The 22,138-nt window shown below is 37.0% G+C and overlaps 1 protein-coding gene across 7 annotated transcripts in view; it reads left to right on the top strand.

Annotated features, from left to right (window-relative positions):
- REPS1 (RALBP1 associated Eps domain containing 1) overlaps window positions 1–22,138 on the top strand; it is a 73,727-nt gene that overhangs the window by 44,831 nt on the left and 6,758 nt on the right. For 4 of the 7 annotated variants that reach the window (XM_079781111.1, XM_079781107.1, XM_079781108.1 and 1 more), the window contains exons 9-17: window positions 594–715; window positions 4,071–4,151; window positions 10,662–10,749; window positions 11,780–11,881; window positions 13,985–14,057; window positions 15,969–16,087; window positions 16,898–16,962; window positions 18,740–18,925; window positions 20,291–20,386. In XM_079781111.1, the coding sequence (XP_079637237.1) occupies window positions 594–715; window positions 4,071–4,151; window positions 10,662–10,749; window positions 11,780–11,881; window positions 13,985–14,057; window positions 15,969–16,087; window positions 16,898–16,962; window positions 18,740–18,925; window positions 20,291–20,386 (932 nt within the window). The remainder of the gene's footprint in view (window positions 1–593; window positions 716–4,070; window positions 4,152–10,661; window positions 10,750–11,779; window positions 11,882–13,984; window positions 14,058–15,968; window positions 16,088–16,897; window positions 16,963–18,739; window positions 18,926–20,290; window positions 20,387–22,138) is intronic. The other 3 variants (XM_079781106.1, XM_079781110.1, XM_079781109.1) reach the window with 3 other exon arrangements.

Below are 22,138 nucleotides of genomic sequence, written 5' to 3'. Positions count from 1 at the left end.
TAGTGTAAATTAGCATTTCCCAAAGTATATTCCAAGAGAATATTGAGGGATTTTATTTGGGGTAAAGGATTTAAATAGTTAATTTGCTCTGAGACATTACAAGTCTTTGATATAGAAATGTTCATGGAGTTGCTCCAACAGGGAGTTACAGTATTCCCAAATTTGAATAGAAAAAATTTCTTGAACCTAATTTTTTAAAGTACCTCACATTAATATTCCATAAAATACACTTTGGGAACTGCTACAAATTCAGCCCTATTATCAGAAAATGATGCAAAACGTCTGTGCTAGACGTGTTATTATGCATAACACTCTTTTTTCTATTCCTAACTAGAATTTATTTTCATGGAAAGCTTTGGTTTTGGGTAGACAATAAGTAGCAAAAATAAGTACTGCCTAATTGTCTGATTGTTAAAATGTTTATTTTTAAATTACAGTTGACATTTAATATAAAAATGTTTATTTTAGGAACATGAGGAAAGGAAATTCAGATTATAAATTACTACTTGTCAAAGTCTTCAGGGTTTTTTTATAAGTAATATCCCTAAACTAAAATATATTACTTATGGAGAATTTCTGTTTTTCAATTGCAGATGTTGGGGATCAGACAGGTGAGGTAGGTTATTCAGGCTCGCCTGCAGAAGCACCTCCAAGCAAGTCACCATCAATGCCGTCGCTAAACCAGACTTGGCCAGAGATGAATCAGAGCAGTGAGGTTAGCAAAGCTTCCCTTTCCTTTCATTAACATTAACTTTGTTAAGGTAAGACGTTCCAAACAGTAATTTCAGCATCTAGCTCTTTCAGCATGTATGCATAGTTAAGAGAACATATAAAGTAGGGCTATGATAAGTGTTTGTAATTATGTGACTCTGAGGTTTTCAAAGTACTTTTTCATATATATACTGTCATTTGGTTTCCACCACTCATTCCTGTTAAAACCCTGTGAGTTAGATGGGGCAGGAGCATGCAGGTTATAGTCAAAAGGTTGAATGTCTTGGCCAAGATAACTCATAGCCATTGAGGAACAAGAGCTTAGATTTGAACACAAGTCCTTTGACATGTAGCCAACTACCACACCCACCATGGCACATTGCTTCTCATTCCTGTAAACAAGGTATGTGATAATATATTTGGAATCTTAGTATTGGAAGTGATATGAGAAGTCACTAATCCTGCCTTCTACATGAAAAAAGTATTTTCTTCAACCCAGGCTATGGATAATAATTTAGTTTTATTTAATACAGTATGGAATTAAACCCTATTAAATGCAGTGGTTAAATGATATTATATATAAGACCAAGGATAACATGTAAAACAGAATTTCAGACAAATGCACTCCCTCTCCTCCTCATTACTTGGGAACTCCATTATATAAAACTATAAAAGTTGGGCCACTCTGATTAGAATAAGAGAAGTAGGCCGGAGGCCCCTGTGTTAAACCTTAGTGCTCTGTAGAACATCAGCTAAAAAATAGCTGTTCTAGCCTGTTAGAGCAGTTTTCTTTGTGAACAAGTAACTTTTTTTGCCTTAAATTTTAATCACTTTTAGGTAGTGCTTACAAATTTAAAACTTCGTTGGCTTTCAGGAAAATTTCTAAACTTCTGGAATTTTCATATCTTTTAAAGCCAGTAATAAAATACTGAATTAAAGAGACACTCATTAATTTTGGAGAGTTGAAAAACAGAAGTAACGGGTAGGGTTAAAGTACTTGCTGCTGCTTTATGACATAATCACAGATACTGTACCTGACACAGAGCACTTGTCATACCGTCAGATGTGAAGTCATGTATATAAGTTTTTCTAGAGGGAAGAATTAAGCCTTGAAATAATTCACTAGTAAATAGGCTTTATAAAGAGTAGGGTCATTACTCTTGAAACCACTTGCTCATTTTTTAAAAAGCAATATCAGATTAAGAGTAGTTTTTCCATTGATACTCAATTCTAAAGCCCATATTCATTCTAAATAAAATTGTGTGTGATCATTAAAGACTAGGAATAGAAGTCCCTTCCATATTCTGATTTAAGCAGTTGTACTTTTTAGAGCAAGTTTCATTTTGTAGTATTCAGTAATAATTCGGTTATGAATGTTATTTTTCTTTTCAACTCTATGGAAAATCAAAATGTTAATAAAACTAACATTGATTTTGAGACATTTTAATAAATCTCTACCACAAAGCACTAATGATCCTCTCAACAGGTAATTATTTGGCATCTAAAAATGGATGAGTCATTGCAAGGAATAACACTACTAACAACAACAACAGCACTAATAATAAGCCTTAATATGTGTTGAGCACTTGGGATGTGCCAATTCTTTTCAAAAGCTTTTTACATATATGAACTCTACTTCCTCATAACAATCTTATAGTATTATTAATCTCACGTTACAGATGGTGAAACTGAATTACAGAGAGGTTAAATAACTTACCTAAGGTTGTACAGTATGACTAGGATTCCAGTAGTCTGGATCCATAGCTGTGCTCCTAACCATTATACTAAAGTTATGAAGATAAAAGTGTCTCTCTGCTCTCCAGGGAGCTTGCATACAGTCTTGTGAAACCAAGTAAAACTTCATACAACCAAATAGGTAAATAAATGCCTTCTTTTTGGCAAAAATCTACATCTAAACTTTTCTCCACAGTTAGATCATTAGGGTTTTAAAAATTCCTCTGTACACATGCAACAATAATTATTGAAAAAACTATAACAACAAATAATGGTAAATCACTTCCTTGAAGTGATGTCCCATGATAAGAATGAATTTTTGTTATTCAAGAATCACTTTGAATACATCAATATGTCTTAATTTTCATGATTTTAAAATTTGTAGGCAGAGTTGTTGAATGATTGTATTAGCCATTTTTGTCGATAATTTTCATCAATGTATTAATTTGCTAATATTTTATTTCTACAAGTCTTCTCAAATGGAATATCACTATTTTAAATAAGTCGAACTTTGAAGCATAAAAATGTATACTTTTCCATGCTGAATTACAAAAAGAGGATTTTGGTTAATGGGATAGGTGTGTCTGTGTGTAAACATTCGTTTGTGTATATTGTATATGTGTAGATGTTTTTCCCTCTTCAGAATACAACTGGTAATTCTTAAGAATCAAATTTTAATGCAATTTTGATATAAAAATTCTATACTATTTTATTACCAAGATCTTTAAAACAAATGGAATTTACTATAATTATTATTGGCTTATCACTCCACCTATTTTAAGAGGTATGATATTTGTGTGCCTCTTTTAGAAGAGTAGTATTTCATATCAAAATACATCCTCTATATATAACACATACCCAGATGCTTGATTTGCTCTCATTGTGGCCGCACTCTGATTTTTCTAGCATGGGGGCGGGGGGGGGGGGGGGGGGCGGTGCCTGATTGGCAGCTCTGTCTTTTGATCTGGCATGGTCCTGTTCATAGTGCTGATTTCAGGGGTTGACTTGCTACAGATTGACAAAAGCTCAAACATATATTATAATTCCAGAATTCTTTGCACTTTATCTCAATTATATTTTATTAAATATACATATGTACAAAATATGTGCACGTACATAACAAAATCATCTTTCAGGGGTAGCACTGGCAAGTGACACTGACTTGCTTTGTTTTGACCAAAAGTTTGGTAGTCAAGATTCACTAACATCACCAAATCAGTGCATTAGCATTTAAATTTTAAAAGGAGGATTTGACGTTATTATTTCTTCTAGTCAAGACAAACCCCTTTACATTTTTACCTTGTTGCCATTTATACCACTTAGACTCTGTTTGTTCCTGTGTCTCTTTTGAGGTTGAATTCTGTAAGGCTTTGAATCTCTTCATAGAGATTGCAATAAATTGTTACTATACATTTGATTGTGAAGGTGCTCACCTTACATTACAAGATGACCCAGCATAGATGAGTATAAAATGTTTATGCAAAAATGGAAATTACGGAATTTTGTCAGGCCTATGAAACACAACTTGCAGTGCAACCTCTGAATGACTTTGCTAAATCTTCTCCAGTGATCTTTTTACTCCATCTTTCTCATCATGCTGACTTGTCTCTCCTCTGTCTGTTCAGCAGTGGGAGACATTTAGTGAACGCTCTTCAAGCTCACAAACTCTGACCCAATTTGATTCTAACATTGCACCAGCTGATCCTGTAAGTCAATCACTTAGCTTGCTTGTTTGAAATTAATTTTATTAACCCAAATTTCCATTCATTATGGTTTTTAGCAGATATGCATGTTTCAGTGGAGTGCTTAGAGGGAAATGGTAGCAAGCTTTTCAATTTTTGTGTGCCTAATGGTGGAAAGAACATTTTTTTTTTTTACCATTGTTTGTATTTTCTAGTTATTTTGGTTAAACTATGTTTTAAAAATCTGGTACATGTGTCTAAAGAAGCATTTTGTGACAATTGATTTAGTTGACTTGTTTTCATTTGCTAATTGAGTGTATGTTCTATTAAACATACTGTTTATTTTAGTGTAGTTACACTTAGTAAATACTGTTTTATTTGTATGCTTACATATCATGTAATATGTACTACATATGTAAATATGCAATGTCATCTTTTATTTTAATAGTCCAGATGGTATGGCTTTGACTTAAATAGTATGTTGAGTTCTGTTACAAGAGAATCAAGTTCAGCGAAACAACAGAGTTGTTAGTCAAAGATTCCCATTGAGCCTGTCTTGTCTTCCTGTGGTTTACTATGTTGCTCTGAAAAATGCTACAAAGTTCACATCATGATTTCAAAAATAAATTATATTACCTTAGATTTAATTTCATATATGACCCACCTGTCCCTCAAGTTATTTGAACATTTCAAAACCTTAGTTGCTAATCATTCTTCTCACTGTTCACTCCTGCTTTTTCTTTATTCTTTTAAAAAGAAGGACATGCTAATAACCACTTTTCAAAAAGAAAAGAGGAAATAAGTAGGAAGGGAAGAAGAGTATAAAGGTAGGATTAGAAAATGAGCTCAGTGGAAAGATACGGAGAAGGCATTCTTTTTAGATGTTTGATCAAAGACAGCCAGCATTCATGAATTAAATGTAAAAATGGTCTTGTTATTTAATGTGTATTTGGGAGAAGTGGTATTTAAAGATAATAGTACATCAACAGTTTAATGAATCTTTGGTGTGTTTTATAATTTTAAAGACTTTGTATCTATTTGAAATACAGAGGATGTTGTTAAATTGAATTCAAATAGGTAATGTATGGAAGTGTTTTATAATTTATTAATAAGAGTCCGTTAATATGTAGATCATCTGTGCCTTTTGCTTCTCTTGCTACTTTGAAGGCATTTATTAATTTTTTATTTTAGTCTCTGAAAAGTGAAGGAGAGATAAAAAGGAAACACAATTTTTGCTGTTTATTATTAAGGTCTCTTGGGAAGTGACAGGTGCTGTAAGCTAAAAGAAAATTTCTCCATATTATTCTTATCTCCTACTTACACCATCAAGTTAGTTTATTTAAGGTATTTCATAAAAGTACTTTTTTGGGAACGAAGGTTTGCCGTAGCAATAAAGAAACTCTCTAGTCTCTAACCCTTAAGAGACCATGGAAATAATTATTCGTGGTATTATGATTATTTGTCGGGCCAGGAAAGAACATTACATATAAAACCATAGAATTTCAGGGCAAAATAAATTAACTCACGACTTACAAGAAATGCAGGGAAATATTTGGCTTAATAACAGTGATGTTCTTGTAACCTATTGGAAATACTATCCAAATTTGTGAATTCTTGCTCTAGGGTTTAATATGGCTCAGTACTTTCTTTTGTTATCTCTAGTGTGGCTGGAGGCTCTAGAAAAATTAAAAATTATTAATTGATATTTTTAAACTCCAATTTAGGCTTCTGAATTTGATAGAGTTGCCAGTCTTAAGTATTTATAATCTGGTACCTAGAAACATCCTTTTTCTTTTATGGTGGCAAACTTAAATCTGAACTTTGCTCCCCAACTGGGAATTTCTCTTTAAATTTCGAATTAGGAGAATATACTGTTCTCACTGAAGATCTGAATTTCTTAACCCTCATTTAATACTTACTGACATATTTCCTATACATGCACTGATAATAACTACAATCCCAAATAATCCTTTGCAAGGTTTATGTAAAGGATTTTAAGTAAATAAGGTCCATTCAGATTAGAACAGAATCACTTAGGAGAAAAAAAACCCACCACAGTTATAATATGAATTTGACATACATTACAGTATTGGAAATATTTAATGGAATATTTTTTAAAAGCTAAAATTTAATAATTATCCATTTGCTCAATAAAGTGAAAGTCTGTGAAGAGCTCCAAACTGCTCTGTAGCACTTAGAGACAGTGCACTGACCTCACATGCAAACTGCAGTGGTGAATTATTAGGCTCCCGGAATAGTGATGAAATTGAGTTTCTGACATTTCATTTCCAGAAACTTGATTACTTTTGTTGAACTTCTTATCAGTTAATAGACTCAGGTAGAATCTGCTTCTGCAAGGAAATTCTAGGCTGATGAGAAGTGTCGTGCACTAGTCTTCTCCATGATATGCCTGATCTTGAGTGCTATAGAGCTTCTGAGTAATTTAGAGTACACAAGGGAAGTGAGTTTGATCACTGATTATGCCCAGCCAACTCACCTGGTTTGATGGAGCTCCTTTCTGGGTACCTGTGATATTTTCTAGGAATACAAAAATGTCAAGAACAAAATTCCAGTCTTAAGTAGACCACACCACAGTTCAATTATTATAAGCTTGACTAGAAGCCCGATGCACGAAGATTCGTGCTAGAATGGGCTTTCCTTTCCCTGGCTGCCAGCACTGCCTTTCCACTCCAGCCCAGCCCCTTTCATCTCAGGCCCCGGAGCCACCTCTTTCCACTCCAGCCCCGCCTTCCCACGCTGCCCAGAGGCCCTGAGAGACCGGGGGTGGGGCAGAATGCCTGCAGCATCGCCATGGTAACGATGCAAGCATCCCGCCCCCATCACTCAGTACCTTGTATGCAAATTAACCCCCATCTTTGTTGGGTTGATTTGCATATCACTCTTGATTGGCTGATGGCGTAGCGGAGGTACGGTCAATTTACATGTTTGTCTATTATTAGGTAAGATGATTGCAATTCATCTGATTGTGATCATTATCATCCATGGCTATGAACAAAACTGGGCAGAGAATCATGGGCCAACTTACCCTAAAAGGTTTCCATAAAGGAGCTTTTATGCTGAGTTTTGAATGGAACTATGAATTGCCAGATTTGGACAAGAGCATTCCAAGCAGAGCGAATATCATGAACAGGATTAATTCAGTGTAGTGAGAGTATAAGGTAGACATGTATATGGGGGAATGATGGGGACTGGGAAGATCTTTGTATGTTAGACCAAGGATCTGAACTAAATCTCATATACACTGTTGGCTAACAAGAGTACCATGAGCCCTAACTGGTTTGACTCAGTGGATGGAGCATCAGCCTGGGGACTGATGGGTCCTGGGTTTGATTCTGGTCAAGGGCACATGCCTGGGTTTCCGGCTCGATCCCCAGTAGGAGGCATGCAGGAGGCAGCCAGTCAATGATTCTCTCTCATCATTGATGTTCCTATCTCTCTCTCCCTCTCCCTTCCTCTCTGAAATCAATAAAAAATATATTTTTTTAAAAAAGAAGAAGTACCATGATAAAATGGGGTCAAGGAAGAGCTATAATATGAAGGATTGATGGGATCAAGAGAGAGACGATGAGCACCTGAACTAAGAAACAGAAAGTAGGCAGGACTGGATTCAGATAGACAGGATAATAGGATTTAAATCAAGTAGAAAATATAGATTATGTGAGCATTAATATAATATTCAATAAAATGCTGAGTTGTATAAAATCAAATACCCAAATAGATGATGCAAATGTGCCATGAGTAATTACAAATGGGTTTCCTAAAGGCTTTGGATGATTTGAATAGGGAGAAGAAAGTGGGGGGAACCTGCCAGTCAGTCTTACACTTTTTTTCTCTATTTTTACATTTGGGGATGCTAGTTTGGAGCAGAAAAAGTGTTACTTTGACATCTTGTAACTCAGGACTCAGAGGCTAGTAGGCATTCATAGTTCTTCTAGGATGTTCAAATGCCTAAAATCAGAGCCGTGTATCATGCTCTGAGTCATTTGTAACATCATAGTCATAAATGAAGCCTCTGATGTATGGTCTCCTGTTTTCAAGGAATTACCTTGTCCTGCTAGTAGCTAAGACCCACTGGACTAAATCTATTGCAGGCTCTTAGCAACCAGTCAGTGTATGGCTGAAGTATGCTATACAAAATGCTTTCCTGGTACAGAAATTTAAGTTATTTGGATAATAAATAGAACACTCATAATTTTCTTTTCTTGTAGTCATTACTGTACTTTCATTTATTGTACTGGAAATATATGAAAAGACTAATTAATATTTCCAGTTATTATAAGCTTTATAAATTTGATTTTATAAACATACACATAGAATATATAGTAGATAAATAGTATGAGTTTAAAGCATCTAATAAATTTTCCTTGCTTGTTTTTTCCTAGTTTTGGGGGGTTTGTAATAAGAATTTATTGTGTCACAAACTATCATTTCTTTCTCCTTTAATCTTGCCTTATTATATTAAATTCTGATTTTCATAGCAGCTATTTCTGCTATTAAAATTGTAAGTTAAGAAAATAGTATTTATTTCTAAAGCCATGTTTTTATAACCATAACAACATCTTAAGTGTATTGTTATAAATATTTTCCTGTGAGTGACTCATTATTATGTGAGAAATCTAAACTTCTATCCATTTGTAATGTTCCCCTTTATAATTGTAACTAGAGACCCGGTACACAAAATTCGTGCACGGGGGTGTGTGTGTCCCTCAGCCCAGCCTGCACCCTCTGCAATCTGGGATCCTCAAAATCCAGGACTGCTGGCTCCCAACCACTCGCCTGCCTGCCTGCCTGCCTGGTCATCCCTAACTGTCCTCCCCTGCAGGCCTGGTCGCCCCCAACTGTCCTCCTCTGCAGACCTGGCCCCCCCCCAACTGTCCTCCCCTGCAGGCCTGGTCACCCCCAACTGCCCTCCCCTGCTGGCCTGGTCCCCCCCAACTATCCTCCCCTGCAGGCCTGGTTGCCCCCAACTGTCCTCCCCTGCAAGCCTGGTCCCCCCCAACTGTCCTCCCCTGAAGGCCTGGTCCCTCCCAACTGCCCTCCCCTGCTGGCCTGGTCGCCCACAACTGCCCTCCCCTCTTGGTCATCTTGTGGCAGCCATCTTGTGTCCACATGGGGGTGGCCATCTTTGACCACATGGGGGCGGCCATCTTGTGTGATGGAGTGATGGTCAATTTGCATATTACCTCTTTATTATATAGGATTGTAGAGTTGTAGGGGAAATGTTAGTTCATTTTGATTGGATAATACATGAACTCTGTCCAGCATTTCACTGATGTAGAGGCAGGAAATTGCTATGAATGGATTTATCAGTATAATTGCAATAAAGAATTTGTTTGTTATAAATTGTTTGAATTTAGAGATTATAAGAATAAGCCAAACAGAGCTGCAAACAAGAAATGGTATACTGGAACTTTCTCTAGCAGAGGCTTGGTGTTAGTACTGTCACCAAAATAATGTTGTATTTAAACTGAAAGATCATTATCCTTTACACTAAATTATAAACTTAACTCAACTAGATATTCAAAATTTAAGGATCTAATATTCAGTCCTTAGCAGCAGCACACACAAAATGCAAACTGACTCCTCATACAAGGAGCTGAGCCTTCTTCCCAGTTTTCCATCTGGTCTGTAATTATTAAGCCAAATGCTTGATCCTATTCCGGTTCTTCCACTGGTGCGGCAGCTCCCACCATCAGGCTTACCTGTGTACCCAGGTGTACCTTTCTCTTCCTTTCCTTTCAGAGAGGCTACCATCTGTCTTCATCTTCTCTTCCTGGCCTTACTCTTTCAATCTGAAAAGTCTCTTCTATCAGTTTCTTTACCCTTCTAACTAGACTTGCCACTCATGAAGTTTAGGAATATCAGATGTGTTATAATCTTGAATGGTTTAAGAAAATATTAGAATCTTAGAGTAGGAGCCTTACTTACCCTCTTAAAAACTGAATCCCTTGGTGGAAATGTTAGGCTAAATTTTAAAGTTCTATAGAACTAATCTGTGAAAGTACACATTGTGCCTACTGTTATAATATAGCAGGCATCTCTTTAACTCTGTTTTATAGATGAAAAAGAAAAGTTTCAAGTTTTCTTGAGCAGTTTCCTGAAAATGAGTTTGGTCTACTACTTAATTTTGGATTCTAATGAAGTAGTTTGTTTCACTTTAACCTGAGAGGTTCAAATTTGTATGATTTCATCAGATCATTTTACACTTTGCCTTTGAATACTATCTTAAACTATATTTTTATAAGGTCATTGTTTTTATTCAAATCTTTAATCACTCAAAAGTTAACATGTATTTTTTATCAAAAAATCAGATTATTAGGCATGTACTGTAAACTTTATTATTTTACATATAATTCTAGAACTTTTAATTTAAAAATTCATTTTCATGCTTGCTTTAGTGTGAAGGAGAGAGTCTATCCACCAGTTTTTAAAATACTGTTAATTTTGATTATTTCTTGGTGTCAGTTTGGCATTTTTAATACAAATTCTGTATTTCCTCTCATTTGTTCCTAGGATACTGCTATTGTTCATCCAGTTCCCATTCGTATGACTCCAAGCAAAATCCACATGCAGGAAATGGAACTTAAAAGAACTGGCAGTGGTAAGGAATCTGTGGCTGGTCTGTATTATGTTAGCGGGTAGGATTTTATGTTAGCTTCAACTACATAAATACAGAAGTAATTATTCTATCAGGCTTCAGATTTCTTTCATAATTGCTTATTTTTTTAACATAGTACTTTCTACAGTTATACATATATGTGTGTGCTTGTATGTATATTTTAACTTATTTTACAGTTTTTAAAAGGAAATTATTGAATTTAAATTATAAAACTTAAATAAGGACATTGAAAATATGAATTTTCTGATATTCTGTGTTTTTATGACCATTTTTGTGAATTTACATTTAAAGTATGATAAAATTGTAACTGAAGAGGCATATGTTATAGTGAGTTTTGGCTTTGAAATTCTTTTGCTTAAGTTCTTGAATTTTCTCTTCATTTTAGTTTTTTTTATCCTCACCCAAGAGTATATTTATTCATTTTTTTTTTATTTTTTGAGAGGGAGAGAAACATCGATGTGAGAGAGAAACATCTATCAGTTGCTTCTTGTATGAGCTCCGACTGGGGATTGAACCCACAACCTGGCTATGTGTCCTGACCAGAAATCAAATCCACAACTTTATGGTATACAGGAGGACACTCCAATCAACTGAGCCACCCAGTCAGGGCAATTTTCTCCTCATTTTAGATTAAATGTTTTATAATTAGAGTTTCTCAAAGATAAATTTATTTCCTATATTAGTCAACATCATAAATTACTTATTTATAACCCTTTGTCTGATGTTTTGTTTAAATAATTGCTTATCTAAAGGGATAAAATTAACAAAATATTAACATGCATATTGACTTTTTTATTGTAAAATGTCTTCTATATGGCAGAAAACAAAATTCTATATAAATAGGTTTATATTTGTTTTTATTAAAAACATTATTTTGTATTATTTTCCATGGATTTATTGGCTACTTCTTTGGAATATCTAAATGAAGTCTCATATACTCTGAGCTTTATGAATTTATTAATTCAAATGCCTATATCTTATATTTTTACTTATTAATTTTCTTTTCTACTAGATCATACTAATCCCACTAGCCCATTACTTGTGAAAACATCTGACCTTTCAGAAGAAAATAAGATAAATTCATCAGTGAAATTTGCTTCTGGAAATACTGTAGGTAAGTGAAAGATACCACTACATCTTCCACTAGAAGTTTATTAAGTCTGCATTTAGAGCCTGAATGTTACAAATGCATAGCCATTTAATATTATCTTCACTGAATAAAGTAGAGAATAGTCAACCCTTTGAAACACCCTACCCGCTGTATGAGTAAATGGGTCCCCATTGCCACCTGAACCTGCTTCAGGACAGGCCTCCTGTTTGCCATTCCTCTCAGTTAGCCAGATTTAGTCCATTGACTCTTTCCCACTAGGTCCTTTCTTCTCTCACAAGAAATAGTGTGTATATTCAGTCATTCAGCCAGTGTTGATTGAATACTATGTGCCAGGCTCTGTTCTAGACACTGGGGATTCAGCAGTAAAATAAACAAACAAAAATCTTTGCCTTTATGGAGCTTATATTTTGTAGGGGAGATGAGATGAAAAGGGGGGAAAAATAACTCATGTTCTAGGAGGTGATTAATACCCTGGGTAAAAATTAAGTTGGGAAAGGGGAAAGGGAGTGACATGTTCAATTAGCTGGTTAAAGAAGGCCTTACCAAAAGATGACATTTGAGTTAAAACTTGAAGGAGTGGAGGGATTTGGCTGGGTGAATTTCTGAAGCAAAGGCATTTAAGGCACAGAAGTAGCAAATGTGAGGCCCTGATTTAGGAAACATGCCATACTTCTGCTGGGAACAGCAAACAAACACCTAGAATAGAACTACTTAGCAAATTTAGCAAGTAGAGGTAGCAAATAGAATAGTAACCTGGGAGCAGGTTAAGACGGTCTCTTACTGAGTGAGATGAAAAGCCGTTAGAGGGTTCTGAATAGAGAAGTGACATGGTCTGACCTTCCTTCTTTAACAGGATTACTCTGGCTGCTATACTGGTAACGGGCCAAAAGGCAAGAGCCAAAACAGGGAAAGACTATTTAGGAGATGGTTACTAGTATAATAATGCAGACAAGTGAAGATGATGGCTTGGTCTATGGTGGTGGCAGTAGAAATGCTGAGAAATGGTCGAGTTCTGGCTGTATTTTGTAGGATAAGACCACAGGATTTGCTTATCTATATGATATAGGATGTGTGAGAGAGGACTCGGGGTGGCTCATGGGATTTTTGGCCTGGGCAACTGGGAATTGAGGATGACTGTGATAGGAGTAGGTTTGTGGGGGAAGAATAGGAGTTCAGTTTTAGACATCTTAAGTTTGAAATACCCATTAGAACATCCAAATAGAAATATGTTAGCCTTATTCTTTTACCAATTAAATAATTCAGTGATTTGACAAGAAAAAGGGATACATTTTGAAATATGTCCAAACAACCAGTCCCTTTAAGTTATAATTCTTGAAAGTGAATAGGTAGTTTTCCTTTATGTTGTTCCTAGAGTTCCTATTTTAAAATTCCTTTATTATGTCATAACTGTCAGTCTACTTCTGGATTCTCTACTCCTTCATAGGACTTTGAAGAAGTTGAAAATGATATTTCCTCAGGAAAAAAATTAGGAACCTCTAGCTAATTTTATAAATTTTATTATTGCCTAAGCACATTTTATTTTCTTGTGAAATTTTTAATTTTTCTCATTAACAATTTTTAAATGTTTTCTTTATTTAAAATACTTCTAATTTGTTCTTTAAAAATTTTTATTACAAAAGTAATTCACACTTACTATAGAAGTGTAATAAAAATAAAAATGTTTATAATCTCACTGTTTCACAAATGACCATGATTAGCATTCATTGTCCAGCTTAATCACCATTCTGTGCATATGCCATATTTTTATATAAAATGAAATTGTAATGTATGTACTGTTTGTGATCCCTTTTATGTGACTTATTTTGAATATTTATGGTATTAAATGTTAACTTTTCTAGATTTTAACTTACACTATATGCATAGTATTTTGTTGTATAAACAATTATTTATTTGATTTATATTTATTTTTTTTTACAATATACAAAATATATTTAATTTTTTTATAATAAAACCGGTATAAACTGTTAACCTGTTAGCCAGTCTGAATATTGATTTGAAACAATAATTCAGTTATATTTGTTTGGGGCACATAGAGTTAAAGTGAAAAAATGATTATTATTAAGTAGGCTATATTCCATTTATCAGCAGATGGTTACAGTAGTTCAGACTCTTTTACTTCAGACCCAGAACAGATCGGGAACAATGTAACTCGTCAAAGGTCAGTATTTCTGTCAATAAAAAAGCATATTAAAATATCTTGTTACATTTTAATATTTAAAATTATATAGGACCAAGTATAAATTACATATTTTTGTCTATTCTTTAGTTCTTCACTTCTCTGAAGGCTGTTAGGTTATCTATTGATTTATGTAAAAGGGAAGTACTTTTGATTTTTTTTCCAATTTGAAAACAGATGAAATCCTTATTGTCTCATGGTATTCTGTGGAAGGTTTAAGAAGGACTGATAACTTCTTGACAGTAGCAATTTAATACAGTCCTTTTTTTAGGTAAACTGAGTCTCTTTAAGTAATAAATGTGCACATTTCCTTTTATAGCATTACTAGAGGCCCATTGCACAAAGATTCATGCAGTGGGCCTTCCTTCCCCTGGCTGCCAGCACCGGTTTTCCTCCGGCACCCGGGACCCAGGCCTTCACTCCAGCCAGAGCGAGGCTTGACTTCTCTGCTCTGCCGCAGCGGAGAAGCCAAGCCTCTTCAGTCTTTAGTCCTCAGTCATCTTCAGTCTTCAGTTTTGCCTGCATATGCAAATTAACCCACCATCTTTGTTGGATTAATTTGCATACTCACTCCTGATTGGCCGGTGGGAGGTACAGTCAATTTGCATGTTTCTCTTTTATAAGTGTAGATGGCAAGTACCAAAAGAATTCTGTTTTAACCCTTTGCACTCACTTGCTTTTTTTTCGATTTTTTTATTCTAATGCTAACCGTGTTGAGTCACACTCGACATCCGAGTGCAAAAGGTTAAAATGCTATCCAGAATCCCAGCCCAGTGTTGGGCTACCTGTCTACCCTGAAGATCTGTGTTACATGTAACTTTTCAGGCATAAACTAAAAAGGTGAGGGTGGAAAAGGTTTGTCTTCAAGGGCTTTACCATCCACAGAACACTGTGTGCAGGACAGAAGCATCTTTCTTCTCTCACTTCTTATGTGTGGTAAGCATCCTTTTGCCACACGCCTAGAGGATGTAGAGAGAGGCTAGTAATATAGAATCACCAAAGATCTTAGAGCCAGAGGCTGCTTCTTCATAGTTCTTCCTGTGTTTCTTAAAATTCTCAGTCATCTTGGATTTTATTCTGCTTTTTATCCCTATAAGTGAAGATTAGATTTCCAGAGTCCATGAGACTCTTTTCAGAATATAGAAAAAGTTGGTGGCAAAGAAGTGCATCTCCAGGTGAGTTGAGCATGAGTACAGCCACCTCTAAAATGGGATGGCCTGTGGTAACACAGAATGGGAACTGCAGATAGTGAGCCAGATTCTACCTCAACTTGCCAAACTCCAGACTTGAAGCTAAAAACTGTCCATGTCTGAAAATAGAGTTTGTTTGTTTTTTTAAGATTTTTTAATTGATTTTTAGAGAGAGAGGAAGGGGAGGGAGAGAAAGAGAAACATCGTAAGAGAGAAACATTGATTGGCTGCCTCCTGCATGCCCCTTACCAGGGATCGAGCCCACAACCCAGGTATATGCCCTGACTGGGAATCTAACCAGCTACCTTTCTGTGCATGGGATGGCATTCACAGAACCCTGAACCACACTGGTCAGGGTTAGAGTTTTTGTTTTTTTTTTAAATAAATATTTTAAACAAATATCTATAATTGAATGGGAAAACATTACACTAGTTTTGCAGTCTACCTTAAATTCTTGTTAATAACTTTTCAATTTTTTTGAAATATAGTTAAATGTAAAATTATACTTTATAAAAAATTATTTGCCATATTAAATAACCACTTGTGGAATGCACATCATAAATAGTACTGGCTTTACTCATTGTAATATGTGTATACCTACTTGAGAAAATATCCTTTGCTGCTTAGCCAAGTTTGAATGCTTAAAAAGAAAAAGCTCCAGTATCAGTAGCATGACCAACTGCAATGTGGTGACTTTTTGCAGGTCTCATTCAGGAACATCCCCTGATAACACTGCACCACCACCTCCCCCTCCAAGGCCACAGCCCTCGCATTCTAGATCGTCATCTTTAGACATGAATCGGACCTTTACAGTCACCACAGGTAGGGGTTAGAGAGCCGTGAATCAAATTAAAGTCATTAAGGACACACAACATCTTATTTTCTCAACATGTCTGTTTTTATATTTATCCAAAGAAAAAATTTGGATTTAAAAAGTATCAGAGAGGGAATTTTTTTCTTAATGTCTGTCTAAACTGTGTTTGAATTCAAGTGATAAAGATGGGATCCTGAGAAATGCCACAGAGATTGTAAAAGTACGATATGGTGATAGCAAGAAGGAAAAGCTAATAGGTCTTAAGTTAGCAACAAAAGAGAGAGAGAACCCACAGCTTACTCCAATATTTTAATTTTTATATAATCAGTCATTATTATGTTGATCAAAATAAAAAGTTAAGACACTGGGTACTGATGTCCTGTTTGGACATTGTGAGTTTGGAATTATGAAGAAAAAGAAATAATCAACAGGCCACTGGATTTGTGGGCTAAGAAAGATGAATGCATTATTTGATAATCATTTTCATAGAAACAATAGAGTGAAGTATTAATTAAAAGAGAAAATTGGAAGTCCTCATATTTGATAGCTAAAGATCAGTCAGAATATGGAAGGAAAACCAAGAATGTGTAGTATTATGGAAACAAGGAGGAACATGTCAAGAGTTCCCTGTGCAATTGAACAAGAGAAATAGATTCTGAGAAAAGACCATGAGATTGGGCCATTAGATCACATCTGTGCCTTTCTATACGTAACAAAGCAATCTTTTAGAAATCTTTATCATTTGATCATATTCATTCAACCTGTTCTAGCAAAGTAATTATATACTTACTAAAAAGAAGACTTGTCTATTCATGCAGGACAACAACAGGCTGGAGTTGTTGCCCATCCTCCTGCCGTGCCTCCAAGACCACAGCCTTCACAGGTATTCTGCAACATATTCATTACTAAACATCGGTTATTACACTCCTCATGATTAACTGTTACGTATTTGATTCTATTCTAGAATTATTTTGAAGATCCAGAATTACCGAATTTTCATTCTTGCTGAGCATTTAATTCAGGGAAAATAAGTCTTATTTTGAAAGAGAATTCCAATAATAATTTCAGTTATTTTTTGAAAGAAGCTGCTAGTAAACCAAATGATAGTGTCTTGACAAAGGAGAGTTTAGTTGAAAGAACTGGATTGGGAGATAGGAGATGTCCGCCTGTGTCTTGGATCTAGCAGTGACTCAGAGTGACCTCACTGTGTCGGTCTGGATGTGTTACTGCATCAGTAAAGGAAGTGTCAGATGACCTCTGCATCCCTGCCAGGTTGAAATTGTTTTGATATGCACAAAACTATTATGTTCCAGGGTAGATTCTGGATTATAGCTGTTAGTCTTATGTCACTGACTGACTACCTTTTACATGAATGAATTTGGTTGATATTTTTGAGTTAGAGTCTTAAAATGAAGTTGAGTATTTGCAGTTAAAAAGATGGTTTCTTAATCATTAAAGATGCTGAAATTTGAATATTCCAGTATTTATTTTACCTAAAGTGCCAGCAAAAATATTCTTACTGGGGTTAAGCTGTGAAACCCAATGAGTTGGTCTCTTGATTCAAGAACCGGTCTAGTGGGGAAGACAACTATAAAGAATTGTAAGGGCAACAGTAGATGTGTTTATGAAATGTCTTGCTACATCTTTACTAGTTAGTAAAGTCAGGGATCACATTGAAAAGATATAAGTAAAGTGAAGGAAGTAACACTTAAGTAGAGACTTGAAAGATAAAGTTGTATTGCTTTGGGAGAAGGCTTTCCAACCAGACAGAATGGCATCCACAAAGTCATACAAGTGTGGGGTAAGTCTTCAAGGAAAAATGAGTTAGTTTAGAACAGCTGGAATGATGGGAAAGGAAACTGAAGAGGTCCGAAAGGGGCAGAGCATCTCCTATATCATTATAAGAAGGGTACAGTTTTTTTTAGAGGAGATGGAAACTTTTTAACGGGTAAGCAAGGAAGAGATTTCTAATATATTCCTATGGAGTCCTGTACTTCCTTTGTCATAAAACTTTCACACTCTAATTTAATTCCTTGTTAACCTATGTCTCATCCTGCAGTAGACTGTCAGCTTTATTGGGCATGGACCTTATTTGTTTTGTTCACTGTTATAACCATAATGCTTGGCCAAAAGTAGATACTCAAAAAATATTTTTGATTGAAGATTATAGGAGGATTGGTCCGGCAAAGGAGTAGAGGATAAATTGAAGAGAAGCCCACAGAAGTGTTGGAAGAATAATTAGCACACTGGTTTCTACACTTTAAAAAATAACCTTTTTATAAACATAATGAAACATTAATAAAAATAACTTGTTTGAAGAACAAACAATTGCACAATAGCCCAATTAAGAAAAAAATAGATGCAAGTGAGAATCAGAGAGTAGAACCTAACTTTCCCCTCTCCTTATACACTTTTTTTGCAATAAGAATTTTGTAAAGGTATTTGTTTTATTGGGGTTTTGTATCTTTTTTTTTTTTTTTAGTGTCTTAGCATTTCTCTTCTGGGTTTTTTAGAGTTAAATGTTCCTGTAGGTCACCTCCCTGAATTTACAGATAATATAACAGAGCATCTTTTTAATAATATTTTAAAAGGAAAAGAGGCCACTTGGTGACTGGTACACCAATGAACTGTTTGTTCCTCTATTCTGAACCATCGTGCAGGCTCCTGGTCCCACAGTGCATCGCCCAGTGGATGCCGATGGCATGATAACTCACACTAGTACCTCACCTCAGCAGATACCAGAGCAACCAAATTTTGCAGATTTCAGCCAATTTGAAGTATTTGCTGCATCAAATGTAAATGAAGAACAAGACGATGAAGCTGAGAAACATCCAGAAGTCTTGCCGGTCAGTTTTTAAGGGCTTATCTAATTTTACACAGGGACTCTTTCCATATCTTGCTCAGAGCCGGTCTGTAAACAGAGGAGCCTCTAAAAGAGCAGATATTAGAGTGAACATCAGTGAGCAAAATTGCTGCTGCTGCTGCTGCTGCTGCTGCTGCTGCTGCTGCTGCTTGGAGATGATTTATATTCCCTAGGCCAGTGCTTCTCAATTTTTTCATTGTCCTTAGACTCCTGCTAATTGCAGTGTATTGCTTTAATAAGAATCAGAATCTGGGTGGGAGTAGCTGTTGTGTGAAAAAACACTGCTCTGGGGTTGCATTTTTTTTTTTTTAATCCTCACCCGAGGATATTTTTCCATTGATTTTTAGAGAGAGGGAAAGACAAAGAAACATTGATGTGAGAGAAACACATTGATTGGTTGCCTCCTGCACATACCCGACTAGGGCCTGGGCCAGGGAGGAGCCTGCAACCGAGGTACATGTCCTTGACCAGAATCGAACCTGGGACCCTTCAGTCCCCAGGCCAACGCTCTATCCACTGAGCCAAACCAGCTAGGGCTGGGGTTGCATCTTAATGCTAAGCTTCTGACTGTGTGATTTGGTGAAGATATCCATGTAGCAGTAGGCTGTGGTTGCCATAGCTACACTCAGTTTGTATGAGAGTAAGTCACTTTAGTTAGACTTACAGACTACAGGATGCCAAAATATACTATAATCTCTGGGTACAATGCTCCGGGAGACTCTGTTTACTTCTAGTTGCAAGACCTCTAGGGGTCCCTGACTTCACTAACTATAAATGTGGAATTGGAGGGACCAGAGGAATTCTAAAACCTTGGTTCTGATTGTCTCAACCCAGATTGAGCCTCTCTGACAGATCCCAAAATCCATGTTCATTTGACTGGCATCATTTAGCCAAAGGTTTCTTATAGATCTGATCTGTAAAAAATTTTCTACTAGCCACTTCTTCAAGCCTCTAACCTGTCTCACAGTGGGGTCACAGGGTATGGCCTGCACCTCCAGGAAGGCAGGGGAGAACCTGAGGGGAAGTACCAGTGTGCACAGGGTGCTGGTCCGCATGCCCCTGGGTGGATGCATCCCTCCCAAGCTCAAGAACTTCCTAAATTCCCTCTGGCTGCATCCTCAGCCCTCCCCCTCGCCCTCAGATCTATTACCTTCCCTCCTCTCTGCTCTTCAGTCATAGAGAATGGTCATTTTACTGGGTTTTCTCAAATTCCTTCTCATCTTCATCTCAGATTCCTTATTGTCGTAACGAATATTTTCTTAACATTTTACTCTGGTGCTTTATGTATATATTTATGCATAATTATATATTACTTATATATAATTAGTAATAATATATTCATTTCTAGGTTGAAAAAGTTTCTGATCCTGCAAGTTCTCTTCGAGTTGCCAAAACAGATAGTAAAATTGAAGAAAAGACAGCTGCTAGTGCTCCCGCCAATGTGGTATGCAAGAAATCTTTTATAATATTGACTACAGGCCTGGTGCATGAAATTCGTGCACGGGGGTGTGTGTCCCTCAGCCCAGTCTGCACCCTCTCCAATCTGGGACCCCTCAAGGGATGTCCGACTGCCCGTTTAGGCCCGATCCTGGTAGGATCGGGCCTAAACGGGCAGTCAGACATCCTTCCTCACAATCCGGGACTGCTGGCTTCCAAGTGTTCGCCTGCCTGCCTTCCTGATTGCCCTTAACTGCTTCTGCCTTCCAACCTGATCACCCCCTAACCACTCCCCTGACAGCCTGATTGATGCCTAACTGTTCCCCTGATAGCCTGTTTGCCCCTAACTGCCCTCCCCTGCAGGCCTGGTCACTCCTAACTGTCCTCCCCTGCAGGCCTGGTCCCCCCAACTGCTCTCCCCTGCAGGCCTGGGTCTCCCCCAACTGCCCTTCCCTGCAGGCCCGGTCACCCCCAACTTCCCTCCTCTGCCGGCCTGGTCCCCCACAACTGCCCTCCCCTGCAGGCTTGATCACCCACAACTGCCCTCCCTTGCATGCCTGGTCCCTCTCAACTGCCCTCCCCTGCTGGCCATCTTGTGGCGGCCATCTTGTGTCCACATGGGGACAGCCATCTTGTGTGTTGGAGTGATGGTCAATTTGCATATTACTCTTTTATTAGATATGATAGAGGCCTGGTGCATGGGTGGGGGTGGGGGCCAGCTGCTTTTCCCTGAAGGGTGTCCTGGATCAGAGTAGGGGTTCCCTTGGGGCGTGGGGCGGCCTGGGCGAGGGGCCTGTGGTGGTTTGCAGGCTGGCCACGCCCCCCGGCGACCCAAGTGGAGGCCCTGGTATCTGGGATTTATTTATCTTCTATAATTGAAACTTTGTAACCTTGAGCGGAGCCAAGCCTCCTGCTTGCTCTGTGGCCGCAGCCATTTTTGTTGGGATTTATTTATCTTCTATAATTGAAACTTTGTAGCGGAGGCCAAGGCAGGCCAGGGCTGCAGGAGCTTGGCTTCCCCATCGCCGGGGGCAACCCAAGCCTCCTGCTGTCTCCAGCTCCGCTACTGCCGCCATTTTTGTTGGGATTTATTTATCTTCTATAATTGAAACTTTGTAGCCTTGAGTGGAGGCCTGGGCCCGCGAGGGTATGCAGAAAGCTTGGCTTCCTCCATTGCCGGGGAAACCCAAGCCTCCTGCTTGCTCTGTGGCCGCAGCCATCTTGGTTGGGTTAATTTGCATACTCACTCCTGATTGGCTGGTGGGCGTGGTTTGTGGGTGTGATGATGGTTAATTTGCATATTACTCTTTTATTAGATAGGATCATTTTGTACATAAAAAAGAGAAGATCATTTATATTTTTTAAGATTTTAAAGATGACAAAAATCTTAGAAATAGTTAGAGAACATCTAACCCATTCCTTTCACTGTAGCATCTTTAGTCTGTCTCAGAATATGATCTGCCTATTAAATATTCTAGATAATAGTCTATCATCCATATGAGTACATGCCACAGTTCTGAAAAGTTATGTGGTATTACAGTCTTCTAAATACATAAAGTAGAACTTCCTTATTGATCATATTCAGGTGTGTGTGTTTTTAAGTATAATAGGGAAAATTATATTGACCCTCTATTCTGTGTTCTTTTCTTCAACTGTTTTAGGGATAATTTTTTTCTCCAGTATTTTATGAAAATTTTTAAGCATACAGAAAAATTGAAAGAATTTTACATTGTATATCAATTAATATTTTACCATACTT

The sequence above is a fragment of the Cnephaeus nilssonii genome, assembly GCF_951640355.1.
Source record: "Cnephaeus nilssonii genome assembly, chromosome: 9".
NCBI lineage: Eukaryota > Metazoa > Chordata > Mammalia > Chiroptera > Vespertilionidae > Cnephaeus > Cnephaeus nilssonii.
This window is presented reverse-complemented; position numbering and strand designations above follow the sequence as displayed.